We start from the raw sequence: 17,514 nt of genomic DNA, 5'->3' as shown, positions 1-17,514 counted from the left end.
CTTAAAAGCTTTTTCTCTTTTGTATATGGTGGCACTTGCACTCGTTTGTATCTTTGGTGGCACTTGGACACTTTTGTATGTATGGGTGTATGGATGTATGGATGTATGGTGCTACTCGCACTTTTTTTGTGTTCTTGGGGCTTTTTCACACACTATGTTAGCGTTAGCCTCGCTTTTGCTATCTTGCCACACGAGTGTTTGCTTGGATGCTTTACTCAACACGACACACACACCTCACAATGCGGGGCCACGTGCAATGTCTCGCAACACTAAACAAGCAATGCTCGGGAGGGTTGGATCGCAAAAGGAACGAGGAGTTGCAAGTTATACCTAGATGTGTCGTAGGCGGTGATGATCACGCAACTTGCAATATGGTGGAAGGATCAAGAGTACGTTTGCAAGTCGGGGTGCCGAGAGTGTCGTCGCTTGCGTCGTAGCTGCGGGTTAGATTTACACACAAGGCACTCAAACCAGAACAAGCAAACACAAAGGTGAAGACGTGGTCGAAATGTGGCTGGGCGAGCTTGGCTGGTCCCTGGCGGCAGTGCCGGCCTGAATCGGGCGGCAGTGCCGGCACAGCGGCGATGCCGGCCTGGATGCGGCAGCGATGCCGGCACTGGGTGGCGATCTCGGCCTGATGGGGGCGAGTCCGGTCCCTGACGAACAGCTCGAGCTGTTCTTCGCGAAAAGCGGCCCAAATTCGACCAAAACGTCAGAAATCGATGGAATTGAGGTCTAGAAAGTGGGGAAAACGTAGATCAACCAGAGGGGCACGAAATCCATGGATCAAAACCACTCAAAACGCAACCAAATCACAGATCGGTCAAGAGGCAATTTGGGGCTATTTTTTTTTTTTTGGAAATTTTCTAGAAACGAAATCGGGTGGGTGGAGGGTCAGATCTACGGTAACCAAGAGCTGCTGATACCATATGATGAGGTCTAAGACCCCGTGTGTGGCCCGATCTCGCAGCTTGACCCCGAAATCCAAGGGAAGAGGTGGGAGAGCGCGAAGAACACGAAGAACACGACGAACATGAGGAACTCCGAGACTCACGCACGCACACCAACCCGATACACCCGATGCTTACCTCCGTGGCTCGATGGACCACGCCAATAGAATCTCCGAGGAAGAGGCACGTGGCAGAATTCCCGGAGAGAGATTGGGGTTGGAGAGGAAGAGCTTGGTGAGGGAGAGAGAGTAACTTGTACTAGAATCTCACTCAACAAGATCAAAGTCAACAACCAAGGTGCCTTGATTACAGAGGGATGATACCCAAGGGAGACTAAGCTCAAAGGTAGGTTTGAGTTCAAAACAAGTCTAACCCTAATCTGGAGGAAGGGGTGAGGTACTTATAGGTCCAGATTCGTACAGGGGTAAAATCGGCACTACATAAATTATCCTGGTCCATAGATGCGAAATCAACGGTTGAGATGAAGTCAACAGGGGCTTGGCCAGCAGTGCCGGTGATGATTGGTCGGCAGTGCCGGTGGGGCCGGCAGTGCCGCTGGTTCGAGGCCGGCAGTGCCGCTGGTCGCGTCTTCAGCTGGAAGGGCCGGCAGTACCGGGGTCTGGTGGCCGGCAGTGCCGGGGTGAGCAGGCCGGTAGTGCCGGGGGCTTGAGGCCGGCAGTGCCGGGGTGAGCAGGCCGGCAGTGCCGGTGCCTGGAGGCCGGCAGTGCCGGCCCTGAGGGGCGTCCTTCAGCGGCCACTCTTCTCCTCCTCCTTCCTTGTCCATCTTCGGGTCTGCTGCGACGTCCTTCTCTCGAGGTTCATATCTGATAACACAAAGCATATCGGCCTGAGGTAGCAGTCCATCCAATGGGGTATCAAGATCAAGGGTAGTGAGGAGTGAGTTCACCTTATCATGTAGCGCTTTGACTCGGGCTCGCGTCATCGGTCCACTTGGGGGACTTGTTGGTCTTGGTGTGGAGGTGTCCGAAGGTCACCCCACATCAACAACGTTCTCATCCTATCCTCTGGCGAGCAAACCACAAAGATTAACTCATGCTCCACTAAGCGGTAGCCTTGAAGGTAACAACTGGAACCTTTACATCAAGTATAGGGCACACATCTATAACTAAATTGGAGGCTCCCAAATAATGCCCTCGAAGCTTTACACAAAGAAGTAGCCCCGGAACGCCCCACAAAGATTCACAAAAGGATTTGAGTAGCGGTAACAAACCATTTCATTAGGATACTAGATCTAGGATTTCTCCTTCACTCCTCAAAGAATCAAGATGTTTGGGTAGAGGGAGAGGGACATATAGAAGATTTATGAGGTGTAGTAATGGATAAGAGAGGTAGCTAGGTCGTCAAGTCACCAAGGAAGAAGACCCCTTTTTATATGGGAGGGACAATCTAGTCGTTGAGAAGGGGGCGCAACCAGTTTTCCCGCTAGCTGGACCTGTTGGGCCAGGCTAGACCACTCCAGCCCGCCGGACTAGTCCAGGCCAAGCCGGAAAATTCCGGGCGAGCCATCTGGGAGGATACCGGGCACTCGGCCACGAGGCCGGACCACTCCGGCTAGGCTGCACCAGAACTCCCAAGGGTAGCTCCACGAGCCCAATGATAAGATAAACCCTTATGAACTTTTATGTATGGCCATGAGTGGTTTATAAGAAGTGTAGATCAGAAACCACCGCGCCAAACCTCTCGTTATCCCCCTCTAACAAAAACGGAAAGCCTAGCTACAAACCGAAATGAAAAACGTTGGGCTTCCCTTCTCTTTGCTTCACGAAACCGTCGATACTCCACACCATTTGCTCGTTTTAAAAATAGCTAGTTAATCTCAAGCAAACGGTTAGTATCCAAGTATTGTTAACAAACATCAAAACCAATTTAGGAAACAAAATGCTCTTTCACGTATGTGCATACTCCCCGCTCTGAAATACTCTATATTTTAGGCCTATTTTTTTTCTTTTCTAAATTAGTCTACATTTTAGCTTTGTAATCAACAATTACATATAAAACAGAGCAGTCCTGCTTTTTCTATTAGACGTCATTACTTTCAATGTAGCATGGTTGGTTGAAGTATTACTAATAAATGTAGTATTAGTTTATTTGATTTTTCTAGAATATAGACTAAATCGGAACAAATGGAGTAATTGATAATCAAACAACATGCAGTGAACCGCATGTATCTAGAAATTTAATTTGACTCTCGGATGCATACGCTCCCTGCACCTAAAAATTATATTTTTGATTGTCAAATAATTACAAAAAATACATGTACTTCACGACAATTTATGTACATGTTCGCGAAAAATCAATATTTTGTGGTCGATGTAAAAAATACAAAACATGTATGACAAAAAGGCTTAGTTTTAACACCAAAATGTACTTTTTTTCATAGCCCAAACGACAAGTCGATTTTTCATGGAAATACTTTATGCACATGTAGCATGTGAATATGTACACACAAATTTTTTGCTTGAAATTTTTCAACATTTTAAAATGTATGAAAGATGCATTTCATAACAAATGGAGCATCTGCACCTAAGAGCCAAAACATCACTCCTCAATTATGCATAATACTTCCTCTGTCCAAAAATATATTGCATACAAAGTTTAGTCAAAGTAAAACTTTGTAAAATAAGGCTGACTATATAGTAAAAATTATTAGCACCTCCGTCCATAAAAGGACATCAGGATATCGCAAGTTTATCTAATCTAGACACTATTTACCGTATAAATACATCTAAATTTAGACAAATATCTGACAACCTTTTATTGAGGGTGGGTGTATTATTTATAACATAAAATGTATATAATATGAAAATATATTTCAGCGTGATTCTAATATTATTGATTTCATATTATAAAGTTGGTATATTTTGTTATATAATTGATCAAACTTTACAAAGCTTAAATTTTACACGAAATTATACCTAATATAAATTGAGACGGGGGAGTATTGGAACAAAGCCAAAGTTTCCCTCCTGATCAAATCAGAAATAATAATGGGCGTAAAGGTGAGGGAGTTCTCCCAGAAACGAATATGCTGTATGTAAGTTGGTCTCTCTTCAACCATGCTCTCTCTCTCGTCAAATACTCTCTTTGTTCTCATTTAGTTTAAATTATAAAAATAAATCAGAAAATGAATACAAACATTTATTACTACAACTTTAACTAATTCATGCTACTCCATACATTAAAAGTAGAAAGTAATGGCAGTAGAAAAGCAGAACTACTTCGCTTTCCCAAAACCATCAAACAAACAAGAGATTTATTAAGCTCACTCCCTCAAACTTCCATTACATATGCCCAACTCCATCCAACCAAAGTCTTACCGTCAAGGATGCATGCATGGATAGATTGGTGGGCTAGGGTCCAGCAAGCTTCTTCTTGTTCTTCCTCCCCGATCCTTCTTCTCTACCTCCTCCAGAACCCACCAACTACGTCGCTCGGACCGCCTACTGCCGCCGCCCACGGCTAGCTCCGCTCTCGTGCCACGCATCTCCCCCAATCCGTCAAACCTCCGCACCCTCGGAACCCTAAGTCCATTGCCGATGATCTCTCGCACCCACGAAATCCTAAGATCTCGCACCACTTACCCTAAGTTCTCGGCCTCACCTCCGCTGGTGACGCCATGGCCAGCCGTGTTGTTCTTAGTCTCTGGTGAGGCCTCGCCTAGCCTCCACCGGGGACGTTGTGGCCAGGTGTGTCTTCCTCGTCTTCTGCGAGGTCAACTTTTCTTCTCCGGTGATCATCCTTTCCCCTAACACACCGTGGCCCATCCCGCTCTCTTCCTTAGTGTCGCCATGCTAACCGATGCTTAAGGCATCAAATAGGGTTTGCCGAGTACCGACCACCGATACAAGTTTTTTTCTAGACAAGCCACCAACACCGAGTACTCAAGCTTTTTCTTGTTCGACGGCCCTCGTGGGCTCTCGGAGTTGCTAATACAGCCCCAATATTTTCGGCCGAACCCAAGTGTCGATTTAGAGATCCAGCCCAAATGGGGGGCTGCTTAACACCGACCTGGTCGGCACATGCAGGGCACCGCACACCCCGCGCATGCCTAAAGTGGACAGATGGTCCGCGGGGCCCAACAACATCAGGTAATACAGTTTTCTTTTTTTCATTTCTTTTTCTTTTTTTCGGCTGATTCTTTTTAGACCCGATTTAAAAAAATTTATTTTAGTTTTTTCTGAAATTTAAATACTTTTAAAATTTGAACAATTTTTAGATTCGAACAATTTTCAAATTGGAACAAATTTTGAACATTTTTTTAGAATGAACATTTTTTGTCAGAAATTCGATTTTTCCCAAAATTTGAACATTTTTCGAAAATGAACATATTTTAAAATTGAACATTTTTCGGATATGAACAATTTTTATCTTTGAACAATTTTCGTTTTGAACACTTTACAAAATTTAAACTTTTTCGAATTTGAACTATTTTCAAATTTGAACTTTTTCGATTTTGAACAAAAATAAAAATAAACATAAAAGAAAGAAAACTAAAAAGAAAACGGAAAAAATAAAAAAGAAAAAACAGAAAACGAAAAAAAAGAAAAAAGGTGAAAATGGGCCAGGCCCAATAGCCGACCAGGGTGTGCGGTGCCTGGTAGGCACCGACCTGGTCGGTGTATAGGATTTCCGGCCGAAATGTGCTGTGTGGCGTCTAATCCGGCGCCATCTTCGACCGGGCCGGCTGGGTCGGTCCACAACACGCTGACGGATCTTCTCGTTCGACGGTGCGCCGGCGGCGATGGCGTCGCGGAAGCTCCTCTTCGCCCTCACGGCGGCAAGGCGAGTCCGCTCTCGCGCCCCCGTACTCCTCTCGGCCTCACTCCTCCCGGAGACCTCCACTTCTGCCTCCCACACAGCCGCCGCCGCCGCCGCCGCGACGAAGCTGTCAGGTGGATCGCCGTGGGCGCTGCGGCTCTTCTCCTCTAGGGCCTTCTCGTCGACGCGTCCGACGCAGCAAGCCGGCGGAGATGCGCCCGTCCCATCCGCGGTGGACCAAAAGTTTGCTTCTCGTCCTTTGAGCTCCTTTTGCGTTCGTATCTTCAGTATTTGCTTCCTGTATAGTTTCTGCTTTCTAGTATAATTTCGCGCGTTGGAAAATGGGGAAAACCATTAATCTTATAGTCAAGGCAGATTTATTGCACAATTTTTCTTGTGATTTTGTGACCATTCCCGGTATGCTCTGCTGCGAACCCCCAAACTGACCCTCGAAGGATCTAGACACTACTTATTTTTCATTATAAGTTGCAAGTGCTTAGCTATGTTGCGTATTTTAGAAGCGACTGCTCTGGCTGGAGTAAGTAAATGCGCATGAAGATAGTGCTATGTGAAAAGTTTGGCTAAAAAATGACTGTTAAATTTAGAGCAGCATGATCTGCTTTTCTTAGTGATTCATATTGCTTTGTATGCCGCATTGGATAAGTTGCTGTTCCTTTGTTTACATGGAACAGGTTGATAATGCAAGAGGATAAGTTCCATAAATTAGCAGATGATACGATACATGATTTACTTGAAAAACTTGAGGTAATGGATTTGTCGATAAATTCATCATACCTTAGTACTTCATTGGAAGCTTTGCTAAGAAATGTAGCAGTTCAGCTTCAATCTTTCGTTAACAATTTTCTTAGTGGCATGTTTCAGGTATATGGTGATTCTCAGCAGATGGATGGCTTCGACATAGATTATGGGGTTAGTTATAGTGAAATGCCATGTAATCATGATAGTTTCACTATTTTGCATCTTTTTGTGCATTGGATCACTGATATTGTTTTGTTATTTCCCTGAAAATTTAGAATCAAGTTCTAACACTGAGGCTAGGAGATTTGGGGACCTATGTTGTAAACAAGCAAACACCAAACAGACAAATCTGGCTATCGTCACCTGTAAGGTAAGGTTGTGTTATCTTATTTGCTGGTCAGTTGATTGTGTGTACTTAGTACCCGGATGTGAGCATACTATCACGATAAACATTCCTTGTGTTGAAGTTAGGCTTGCTATTATATGACACCGATAATTGTGAAGGATAGTTTATTGGTATTACTACCTTTTAAATTTAAGAAGAGTATATTTACATTCTATTCTTTTGATACTTATCCTATATGGCTTTGTGTTTTTTAACATGCCTATTAGTTTTCTTGGCACTTGATTTCTTCACGAGATCCCACTCATAAAAGATTCTGCTTAGATATATTAATGCATATATTTAAATTTAGCTGTCCATGACCCATATGCTCATTAATCTTGATCTGTGAAGTGTCGGTTCTTATATGAAAGGACTTTCCATAACACTATATCATGTCTGCAGTGGGCCTGCTAGGTTTGACTGGGATGCAGCATCAAACAGTTGGGTTTACAGGCGAACTGGAGTAAATCTCATGCGGCTTCTGGAGGAGGAGATTGGTGAACTCTGTGGCACTCCAGTAGATCTCTCATGAACGGAAAGGAAAATGCCGCGCATCTAAGTTTTGATGGGGCATTCAGCCTTTGGGCGAAGTATGAATGAGATGACACGTTTTGACATGGTGATCATGCGGAGTAAACCAAAAAATTGTTGTACTGCAAAATTTTCCATAATAAGTGTCTGGCCTTTGTCGCTAGTGGACATAAACATCTGATACTGTCATGTTTTGATCAACTGTTTGCCTGAAGAATGTGCTTTTGTATGTGTGCCGTCCAGGTATTGTATGTTGGTACTTGCATAATTAGTACGATCAACCATATTTTTACGACTTCATCAGCAGCGGAGTGCACAAACACTGGATCTATGTATTGATTGCGATCACTATACTCTATTGTATGCAAAGTATTAACAAGTATCAAACTGCATCAACATTCAAACATCCTATACAACTCTTCCTCCATCAGCTCAGGGCTCAATCTGACCATGAGGATGCAGAACTCCATCTGATCCAGGACACCATCACCGTCTAGGTCCCCCTCCCTCATCATCTCCTGGAGCTCGTCATCCCGGAGCTCGCCGAGGCCCAGCCTGGCTGCGTTCCTCTTCAAGCTCTGGAAGGTGATCTTGCCGGTCTGGGGGTCCATGAGCAGCTGGAACCCTTTGCAGAGCTCCTCGATCAGCCCCTCCGTGCCGAGCTTCCTCGCCATCGATGGCAGAAAGTCGTCAAATTGCATGGAGGATCCCTTGTCGGCGCCCATATTGAACTCGATCCAAGAATGGGGAATCGAAGATGTTTGCTCGGTTTTTTTGCTTGTATTGAACAGTGGTGAATGGTGAATGGAGAACATATGGGTGCTTAAATAAGGAGGCGATGGTGAGGGGAGATGAAGGAGTCCATGAGGTTCTCGGAAGCAGTCTCCCCATGCATGCCAACCAAAGTACAGGTAATTGCAGGCGTCGTTGCTAGCTATCTTTGGGAGGTTGCTGCGTCCGGCGGGTTTTGCTTGGTTTCTGCGAAGTAGCCAGCAAGAGATGTTGGGAGGATTCTCCAGCACCGGTTACTTGCAGGTGTCATATATGCCTCCTTTCGCAGTACGTTTTCTCTGGGAGTCATTAAGAAAATCGATAGAACTGGGTGATCGAAAGTTCGTGGATGAACGGTGCGTTTAGGTCAACTTGTCGGATAACAATCAACACAAGTGACCTCGAGGAAGGCGGCGTATTTATTTGTCTGTCCGACAGGATCACCTTCCGGGGTACTACTAGTAGAAAGAACGCGACGGCATTTTTTTGACATCGTCGTGTTAATAATCGTCAAGAATTTTCCAATATCCAACAATTTTTTCTCCTGCACAACGCCTTGTGTGGCCTGTTTTTCTACTGAATTGTCGTCGACGGCCTACTTATTTATGGCCTGATACGTGGTTTCGTGGATTTGGCTCGACCCATCCGTGAAGTTAGACATCCTGTGGACGAGCTTAGCAGGTCCAACCGGCCCATATGCTAAAAGAAAAACAGAAAGGCCGAACCAGCCCATGCGCCCAGCGGGCGGGCTAGATGGGTTTCCGCCGAACCGAATCCTCGCCGGCACCGTCTCCGCCACGAGTGGCTGCCGGCGGCGGCGGCGGCGGTGGCGGAAGCGGCGAGGCGATTCACTCTTGCTAGACCCTAGCACAGCGCGCTTTACCGGCGTCATTTGTACCGGGATGCCCAGTTCCCTCACCTAACTCCGGGAGCTTCGTCTTGTGTACTGTTCGAACTGGTGCGCCATTTTGTTTTTAGCAATTAGTTAGAGTCGCGGTTCAGCTTTTTTGCCTATTAATTTTTACATTGTCTTAGTTTTGCTTGGTGTGCTGTTCGAACTGGTAGGGCGATTATCTTGACTATGGAAGGGATTGAAGGGACGAATCGTGGAAAAAATGGAGTCGGTGGAAGAGAAAGGAGCGAGGCCTCCCCCTCAGTCCCTCTTCTATTACCTTTCAAACGCTGGAATCCTGTAGGCCACAACTGCAATTTAGCATGTTATTTACCAACCATTCATTAGTCATGCAGCATGCCATCAGATGCACCGTGCGCAGTTGCACAGTCATGTAAGGTCAGCGAAGATTGTCATCTTTCTTGCACAAACGCAGCTGGTTCACGCTTATAGCAGAAAAAATATCTTGGAGCTTTGTAGGCTTTAAATGTCATATCATTGTCCAAGTCAACCAGTCGGTCTCCAGTCAAAGCTCAGGTGGAACCGTGGAAGAGTTGCCTCTAATTATTTGTAATCAGTGTGTGGTACTATGATTAGCTGCTAGTGCTACACACATAATAGTCACATCCCAGCATTGACTGCAACCATCTTCCCTGCTTGACTGGCAAATTGGAAAATTCGTTCAATGGAAACTTCAAAGCTGGCAACCCCTGGTGCTCATGATTTGTGGAGATATCTGCTGGAAAAAAAATTCATATCATCTTGCAGCGATTACAAGTTTACAACAAGTCTCTGCCGAACATGCTCCTCCCATGATTCACAATTTCGACAAACTCAGAGAGGTATGCGGATATGCTCATCTCCTTTTAATGTCTCTCTCTCTCTCTCTCTCTCAACTATTTTGTTTGCAGTTTTCCCAGTTTATGCTTGGAGAAAGCCATGTTTGTAGGAATAAGCTTCTCGAGGAAGTGCGCAGTTGTTGTTCTGCTAATTCCATCTGTATTAGCAATAAGTTGTTTATCAGCAACCATGGCAAGAACCGACAGCATCAGCATGAATGAATCGATTTCTGATGGGCAGAACCTGGTTTCTGATAAGAACCACTTTGTGCTCGGATTCTTTAGCCCTGGAGCTTCAAGCAACCGATATATCGGTATATGGTACAATAGTGTTCCAAATGGAACGGTTGTATGGGTTGCTAACAGGAATAATCCACTACAGGATAAGTCGGGCATACTTAAGTTTGATAATGGCGGTAATCTGACACTTGTAGATGGCAAAGGGAACTCGTTCATAGTTGCTTCTGGGATGGGAATGGGAGACTTGGAGGCTGCAATTCTGGATTCTGGCAACTTTGTGCTGAGGACCAACCATTCAAACATCGTATGGGAGAGCTTTGCCTCTCCTACTGATACATGGCTCCCTGGAATGAATATTAGCGTTGGAAATTTTCTGACATCATGGAAGAACTATGATGATCCAGCAACGGGGGACTACACTTTTGGACCGGGAGTAGCGGGGGACCACACTTTTGGACCAGGAGTAGCTAATGCATCACGACTCATTATTCGGTGGAATGGAAATAATTTTTGGACCAGTGCACGCTGGACTGGTGACACCAATTCTCTCATTCCCGATCTGAAATCTATTGAAACCATCCCTGTTTTTTTCCAATGTGACAACCTTACATGCATGTACACTCCGAATCCTAGTGACACAATGACTAAGATTGTTTTGGATCGAACTGGGGCATTGAGCTTAACGCAGTTTGATCCAGACGCCAAATCCTGGACATTGTTATGGAGACAGCCAGCAAGTTGTGATGTGTCTAATTTATGTGGAGTTTATGGTGTATGCAATAACAGTATGCTATCAGTATCGGTATCAGCAAAGGAATCGGTATCACTATCCCTGTGTCAATGTCCACAAGGCTTTGCACTACAAGACAAATCGAATGCCAGAAAAGGGTGCAGTAGGAAAACCCCACTGCAGTGTAATGGTGATGGATTTATTGATATGCCTGGTATGCAACTTCCTGACTGCAGACAGAAGCTATTGGTTGTAGAAAATGGTGATTGTGAATCTGCATGCATGAATGATTGCTCTTGTATGGCATATACTCATTCACCATCGGATGGTTGCAGCTTATGTCGTGGCAATCTAACAAACTTGCAGTCTGGAAATGATGGGAATGGAGTAGGAACTCTTCATCTTCGCTTAGCTGCATCAGAATTAGAATCTAGCGGTCGCTCAGGTAAGAAACATATGACATGGTAAAGTATTAGTGCCACTGGGAAGATAATATGTGATAATTTGGTTAATTTGAAGGTATGGAAAACATTTCTGTGAGCATTATTAAGTCAAGTGACAATCTCTGTTCTTTTTCAGGTCACAAATTGATTTTGTTAGCATATATACTTCCTTCAGTTGCGTTCCTAATATTTTGTCTTGCTTCTTTCATTTGGATTAGGAGATGGAAAGATAAAGGTATGCATTCTGAGTTCTTAAAGATGATTCATAGTTAAATAGCATGGCATGTCTTAGTCAGCAGCAAATAAAAGCATCAGAAGTCTCTTTTTGTGAACCAGGGAAAGGAAAACAGCATGATCACTCCCTCGTCATGGCTTCAGATGTAATAAAACTTTGGGAGAGTGAAGACACAGGCTCTCACTTTACGACGCTTTCCTTTTCACAAATAAGAAATGCCACAGACAACTTCTCTACTGAAAACAAGCTTGGAGAAGGGGGGTTTGGCCCTGTGTACAAGGTTAATGGTGTTCTTTAGTTTTCTATACCACTATGTATTACACCAGTTTTTGGATCTGGATTTACCCGCTGCATCCACAGTGTCCCCCCCCTAAAGTCTGAGAAAGTTTGCCCATTGATTGAATGAATCAGACGGTGAAAGCATGAGTGAATCCCTGCAACCTGAGTAGTTTATTTATTCTAGAACGGAGCAGTAGGCCACATTGCGCATGCTAAAATATGAACTCGAATCTACTAGATTTCACAAGCCTATAACACCACGTGCGAACCGCCAGCTAAAATAAAAGAGATCAATGCATGTGTCAGTAAGCTAAGATGCATTGGTGTATCCGTGTATGGCGCTGCATTATGCTTTGCTGCTGGGTTTTCATGCTAGCATTTTGGGCTATGCCAACAGTACTTTACACCTAGAACATTTCTACTAATCTAATTCCTGCGGAAAGCAAAAGGAAAACCTGAAAAAATTTACACAGAAAATTAGGGAGCCTTATATATTTACTAATATTTTTAATTTAATTTTAGTAATTCGTTTGTATGTGCTTACATACCACTTACTAGTATTTTTTTAATATACTTGATAACATCTCAAGACAAAAAGGGCACTAATTATAATAGTTTTGTCTGAAGTGTGTAGTCAGCATGTATAACTTTTGTGTTTTAAGACTTATGATTGCAATAAATAAGAAATATATTCTAATATTCAATACAAAAATGGCAAAGTAGAGATAGTATGGGCTAGAGAAGGGATACATGACGCAATAGATAGATTATTAAGGTATGTCGTATTCTACAGTGCCCACATAGTTATACAGCTATATATATGCTAAAAACATAGATATATTTTGGATATAGTTTGTCTAGTGGCCCTGTAAAATGTTCGTAGTTACAACATCCTCCACTTGTTATTCATGCGTGGCAAACAAGTTGTGTTGTTCGATCGGCAAATTCAAATATACAACAAATCAGACTTTTTTTTTGGAGGTGAATCTATTTCTAACACATGTATAGTTGTATTATCTAATGTCTTACTATGTTGAAAATTTGACATAATGCTGAATGCTCCAGGGAAACTTACCAAATGGGCAGGATGTTGCTGTTAAGAGATTAGCAGCGAATTCAGGGCAAGGACTACCTGAGTTTAAGAACGAAATCTTATTGATAGCCAAGCTTCAACATAGAAATTTAGTTGGGCTCTTAGGTTGCTGCATTGACGAGGAAGAAATGGTACTAATCTATGAGTACATGCCAAACAAAAGCTTAGATTTCTTCCTATTTGGTATGTTCACTTTTAATACAGATATCCCTACTCCGTAGCTAGTTTTTTCCCTGCATGCCTTCCTGAACCGATCAAGTTGTTTATTTTCGCAAGAACAATCAAGAAGGGCTTTTTTAGTCTGGGCAATGCGTCTTAACATAATTGAAGGGATTGCACAAGGTCTCATTTATCTCCACAAGCATTCTCGTCTGAGAATTATTCATAGAGACCTGAAGCCCAGCAACGTTCTATTGGACGCTGATATGAACCCTAAGATCTCAGACTTTGGAATGGCGCGAATATTTGATCCCAAAGGAGCATTAGCCAACACAAAAAGAGTTGTTGGAACATAGTAAGTACTTCAATTTGTATGTGACATATAAAGTGAAGAATCTCCATATTGGAAAGTAGACACTGGATTTATTAGATTATTGTTTATTCAGTGGCTACATGGCTCCTGAGTATGCTATGGCAGGTATTTTCTCTGTCAAGTCAGATGTTTTTAGCTACGGGGTATTGCTTCTGGAGATCGTCAGTGGACTAAGGAATGCAGGATCTCACGGATATGGCAACTCTCTTAACCTCCTTGGTCATGTGGGTCCAAGTTCTAACAAGCTTAAATTATTCTATAACTGTTAAATATGAACTTATTTTTAAGTATGATGTCTACAACTGAACTTTGCAGGCATGGGAGCTGTGGAAAGAAGGCAGATGGTATGAGCTCATTGACAAATCATTGCGCGGTGCATGCCCTGAGAATATGGTACTACGATGCATTCATGTCGGCCTGTTGTGTGTTCAGGAGGCTGCTGCTGATCGACCCTCCATGGCTGAAGTCATCTCTATGATTACGAACGAAAATGCCACCTTACCTGATCCAAAACAACCTGGTTTTCTCTCCATGTTGCTTCCCATTGAAGCTGATGTCCCTGAAGGAACCTACTCCCTGAATGATTTGTCAATTACTGTTCTGAATGGTAGGTAGTACTATCTGCATTAGATGTGGCCACTTCTGAATAGATGTTCAGACAAGATAGTCCTATGAGTATCATGTTATCCTGCAAGATAGTACTATATCACATAAACCCAAATTCAAGGGCACTTTTGAAGAACTTCTGAAAAGTTCTTGATGTCAAGATATTGATTACCAAGATCTTTAGACTGAATGTTCACGGCAAGCTATGATTGGCACCTGACACCTTAAAGTTCTGGGTTCCAGAACTGCTTTATAATCTGCACCCATAGTCCACCTGCAAATTGTTGGTGCGGATATCTGACTGAAGTAGATGTTAATCGCTTGTCACTTCGGATCATATGATGGTGTCGCCTCGTGGGTAGAAATTCAACAGTATCAGCATAGTGATCCCTGCCCAAAAAAAGTGTCAGCATAGTGAGGTATCCTTCTCACCAACTTCCTGTGTAGTTTCAGCATTTTCTTATGTCGCTCAACCCTGGAAAATTCTTCCTTGTTGTCGCTTTTATTTCTCTATACACTTTTGTCAGATATTATGATGTCAAATTCGCGAGATTCTTCCTCATACCTTAGTCATTATGCAGAAACTGCAGGATCCAGGCATCCAGTCTAACTTGCTCGGGGACTGAACTGCACCTACTAGATACAATCATAGATACCATAATAATCGCATTTGATCCACATACTGTTTTCTCTATCAGTTCTGTCGCATTTCTTTACAGGCTTGCGCAGGACATTCCCAGCTCAAACTCCTGCACCCGATCCAAAATACCAGGCCCTTCTTTTCTCCTAGGACATTTTTTTGCCAGCAATTTATTGTTAATAAAGTATATTTGTGGAGCAACTGAAACGTAAATGTTAAGTCGAAATTGGTGTATAGCCGAACCAAGAAAATAATACAGCACAGAATACTCCACACCAGTCTCATAGGAATCACATACGGAGTATCAGATTACCCGGGGCCTGTAACTGTTTGGAATGACGCTGATTTATTATACTCCCTCGTCCTAAAACTTATCTAAGATTTGTCAAAATCTAGATGTATCCTGATACTATATATATAGTGCCTAGATACCTTTGAATTTAGATAAATTTCAGACAACTTTCGTAGAAGGGAAGGGAGTACGTGAAGGGAGTACGTGACGGAAATATGTATGGAGTGTGGGAAATGCATCTCATAATATCTCATACTGGGCTCGAGTTCCTTAGAGCATCTCCACTCGTCTCCCCCAAAAGTTCCCTATAAGCTCTTCGGCGCTAAAAATCGCGCCCAGCTGCGGTCCCCAAATAGTTTTTAACTGGTGCGGTCTAACTATCAATCCAGCGTCCCCAGATCGAACCCACTAGAAAGGGAGGCTAGTGGGGGCAGCGGCGCGCCGCGTGTTGGCGTGAACGACGTGGGAAGAAGGCGTGGGAAACGCCTCCTGGATGTGGACGCGCCCCATTAATTTTGGCGAAGTCATCTTCCTCGCCTGCTCGCCTTCCGCGTCGGCGTTAATGCTGCTCGTCTTCAGTGCATGCTCGCCTTCAACAGTGACGTTAATGCTTGCCAACGCCCCCGCGGCGCCATATAAACCCTTCGCACCGCTCCCTCGCTGCACATTCTCGCCAGTGCCATCCAAAACTGCCATCCAAAACTTCTCCAGCACTGGCGCCCTCGCATCTCCTCCAAAACTCCTCCAGCACCAGCGCCCTCGCCATGGACCACCAAGAACAAGACGGCTTCGGCTGCCATTGGCTTCAAGTCATCGAGGCGCGCGCCCTCTGGAATGCGCGCTACCTCGTCCCGCCGGACATGCGCTGTCTGGGGGATGGGTACTCAGCCACGGCAGCCTGCCGGTCCCGCCGGTGCCGACAGGGTCGGCGCGCGCCATCGCCATCTACGACCATTTTTGGGGCCAGTTGATGTCGGAGGAGCGCAACGACCCGCGCTGGTCCCCCGATAATGACCACGCCTGGACCGCCTTCTTCGAGCGCCAGTGCGAGGACCGCCTCGCTTCCTATGATGGCAACGGCGATCCACCGGCGAACAACAACGCTAGTGGACATCGGCGGTGGTGGAGGGCGACCGGGAGGACCCTCGCGTGGGTCCTCAGCTACATCGCTGACGGGAACGACCCCCGTTGCAAATGCCGCCACGGCAGTTGCAGCTAGCGCCCTCGCGAGGCAACGACCAGTGGGTGGCGCGGCGCCAGTCCTCCTCGTCATCGCGCTCCTCCTCTTCGTGCTCCTCGGCGAGGTACTCGCCGTACAACACGCCGGCGCCACACTTCTTGGCAACGGTGAAGGACGAACCGGAGGAGGCTCCTACTGCTCGCAGGCGCCGCCATGGCGGCGGTGACATCGTTATCCGCGAGCGACGCCAACCTTCTCCGCCGCACCAGCGAGAGTGGATGCCACCACCAGAGTACAAGGTGGCGGCGTCCATCGTCAAGGCGGAGGACGACCCCGAGGAGTTCCTGAGGCTGCGCCTCGCCCAACTCGAATCGTTCCAGGCGACGGACGAGTTCGCCGAGGCCTGGAGCGCGGCCAATCACCGCCGCACGGAGGAGGAGCACCACCGTCGCCTCGGCCTCGTCGTCAACTTGGACGACGACGACACTGGCCAGTCCAGCAGGCCGCGCAGGAGGCGTGGGGACGTCGGCCAGGGCTGTAGCTACCTCCCGCAGCCGAAGGAGGAGCCCAGCGACGAGGAGGACGACTCGGCGCCGACGTAGCTAGGGCGTGGTGGCAACGGCGGCGGTTACTAGTTTTTAGGTTTTTTTTTAATGTCTATATTTTTAAATTTGTACAAATATTAGGCAAGTATGACCGAATTAGCTATGAATCTACTATTTCTGTAAATTGTGTTACATTTTGAAAATTTAAAGTTTTTAAATATAGGAGCCGCAACTGGAGCCGCCAGCTCCTAGTTTTATTTTACCGCCGATGCTCCCGTATGAGCACTAAAACAGCTACGTCGGGAGCCCATACGGGAAGAACCAGTAGATATGCTCTTAGTCTCATGCTAATTCAGCTCTAGCATCGGTTGCGATGGATTTGGAGCGAGTGCATCCCACATTCTTTGTGTTCCGGCGTATGTAAATGCTACCTCCATCTAAAATTAATTATTTTAGTTTTATCTAGACTAGCAAAAGTGCCCGTGCGTTGCACCGGGAGGAAAAAAAGTCTCGAACACTCTAGTGAATCAACGATGAAATATGTTATTTCAAGATTAACTTGCGACCCTCTCGCTGCACCGACTTGTAATACCGTAGACTGGTAATGACTTTTTAAACGATAAAAGGCTTCGAAGGACCAACTGTATTAAAAAGATGTGTGGCACAATTTTATAGAAAGCCCTAAGCGGATCACGAATATGTACACATATGTCCTTGGTTTTTAAAAATTGCACCCCAAAATAAATCGCGTTGGTCTGCGAAACACGATCGATTCCTTGTGCTCTGCCGCTAG

The 17,514-nt window shown here is 45.1% G+C and overlaps 4 protein-coding genes across 4 annotated transcripts; 3 read left to right on the top strand and 1 right to left on the bottom strand.

The window, feature by feature from the left end:
• The first annotated feature begins 5,629 nt into the window (after nt 1-5,629).
• Nucleotides 5,630-7,633, top strand: LOC127344049 (frataxin, mitochondrial). Its single transcript, XM_051370273.2, has 5 exons — nt 5,630-5,972; nt 6,422-6,494; nt 6,612-6,659; nt 6,764-6,858; nt 7,276-7,633. The coding sequence occupies exons 1-5, from the start codon at nt 5,713-5,715 to the stop codon at nt 7,403-7,405; spliced, it is 606 nt and encodes a 201-aa protein (XP_051226233.1). The 5' UTR covers nt 5,630-5,712; the 3' UTR covers nt 7,406-7,633.
• A 79-nt stretch (nt 7,634-7,712) lies between these two features.
• LOC127344050 (calcium-binding protein PBP1-like) lies at nt 7,713-8,205 on the bottom strand. The gene has a single exon (XM_071828473.1). The coding sequence runs from the start codon at nt 8,127-8,129 to the stop codon at nt 7,797-7,799; it is 333 nt and encodes a 110-aa protein (XP_071684574.1). The 5' UTR covers nt 8,130-8,205; the 3' UTR covers nt 7,713-7,796.
• Nucleotides 8,206-8,929: 724 nt separating this feature from the next.
• LOC127344052 (G-type lectin S-receptor-like serine/threonine-protein kinase B120) lies at nt 8,930-14,200 on the top strand. Its single transcript, XM_051370275.2, has 9 exons — nt 8,930-9,133; nt 9,241-9,909; nt 9,979-11,321; nt 11,456-11,554; nt 11,656-11,834; nt 12,899-13,109; nt 13,203-13,440; nt 13,532-13,682; nt 13,774-14,200. The coding sequence occupies exons 3-9, from the start codon at nt 10,007-10,009 to the stop codon at nt 14,071-14,073; spliced, it is 2,493 nt and encodes an 830-aa protein (XP_051226235.1). The 5' UTR covers nt 8,930-9,133; nt 9,241-9,909; nt 9,979-10,006; the 3' UTR covers nt 14,074-14,200.
• A 176-nt stretch (nt 14,201-14,376) lies between these two features.
• LOC127344051 (uncharacterized) lies at nt 14,377-17,198 on the top strand. Its single transcript, XM_051370274.2, has 2 exons — nt 14,377-14,483; nt 14,646-17,198. Exon 2 carries the CDS (start codon nt 16,191-16,193, stop codon nt 16,776-16,778), a length of 588 nt encoding a protein of 195 aa, XP_051226234.1. The 5' UTR covers nt 14,377-14,483; nt 14,646-16,190; the 3' UTR covers nt 16,779-17,198.
• The last annotated feature ends 316 nt before the right edge of the window (nt 17,199-17,514 follow it).

The sequence above is a fragment of the Lolium perenne genome, chromosome 3, assembly GCF_019359855.2.
Source record: "Lolium perenne isolate Kyuss_39 chromosome 3, Kyuss_2.0, whole genome shotgun sequence".
NCBI lineage: Eukaryota > Viridiplantae > Streptophyta > Magnoliopsida > Poales > Poaceae > Lolium > Lolium perenne.
This window is presented reverse-complemented; position numbering and strand designations above follow the sequence as displayed.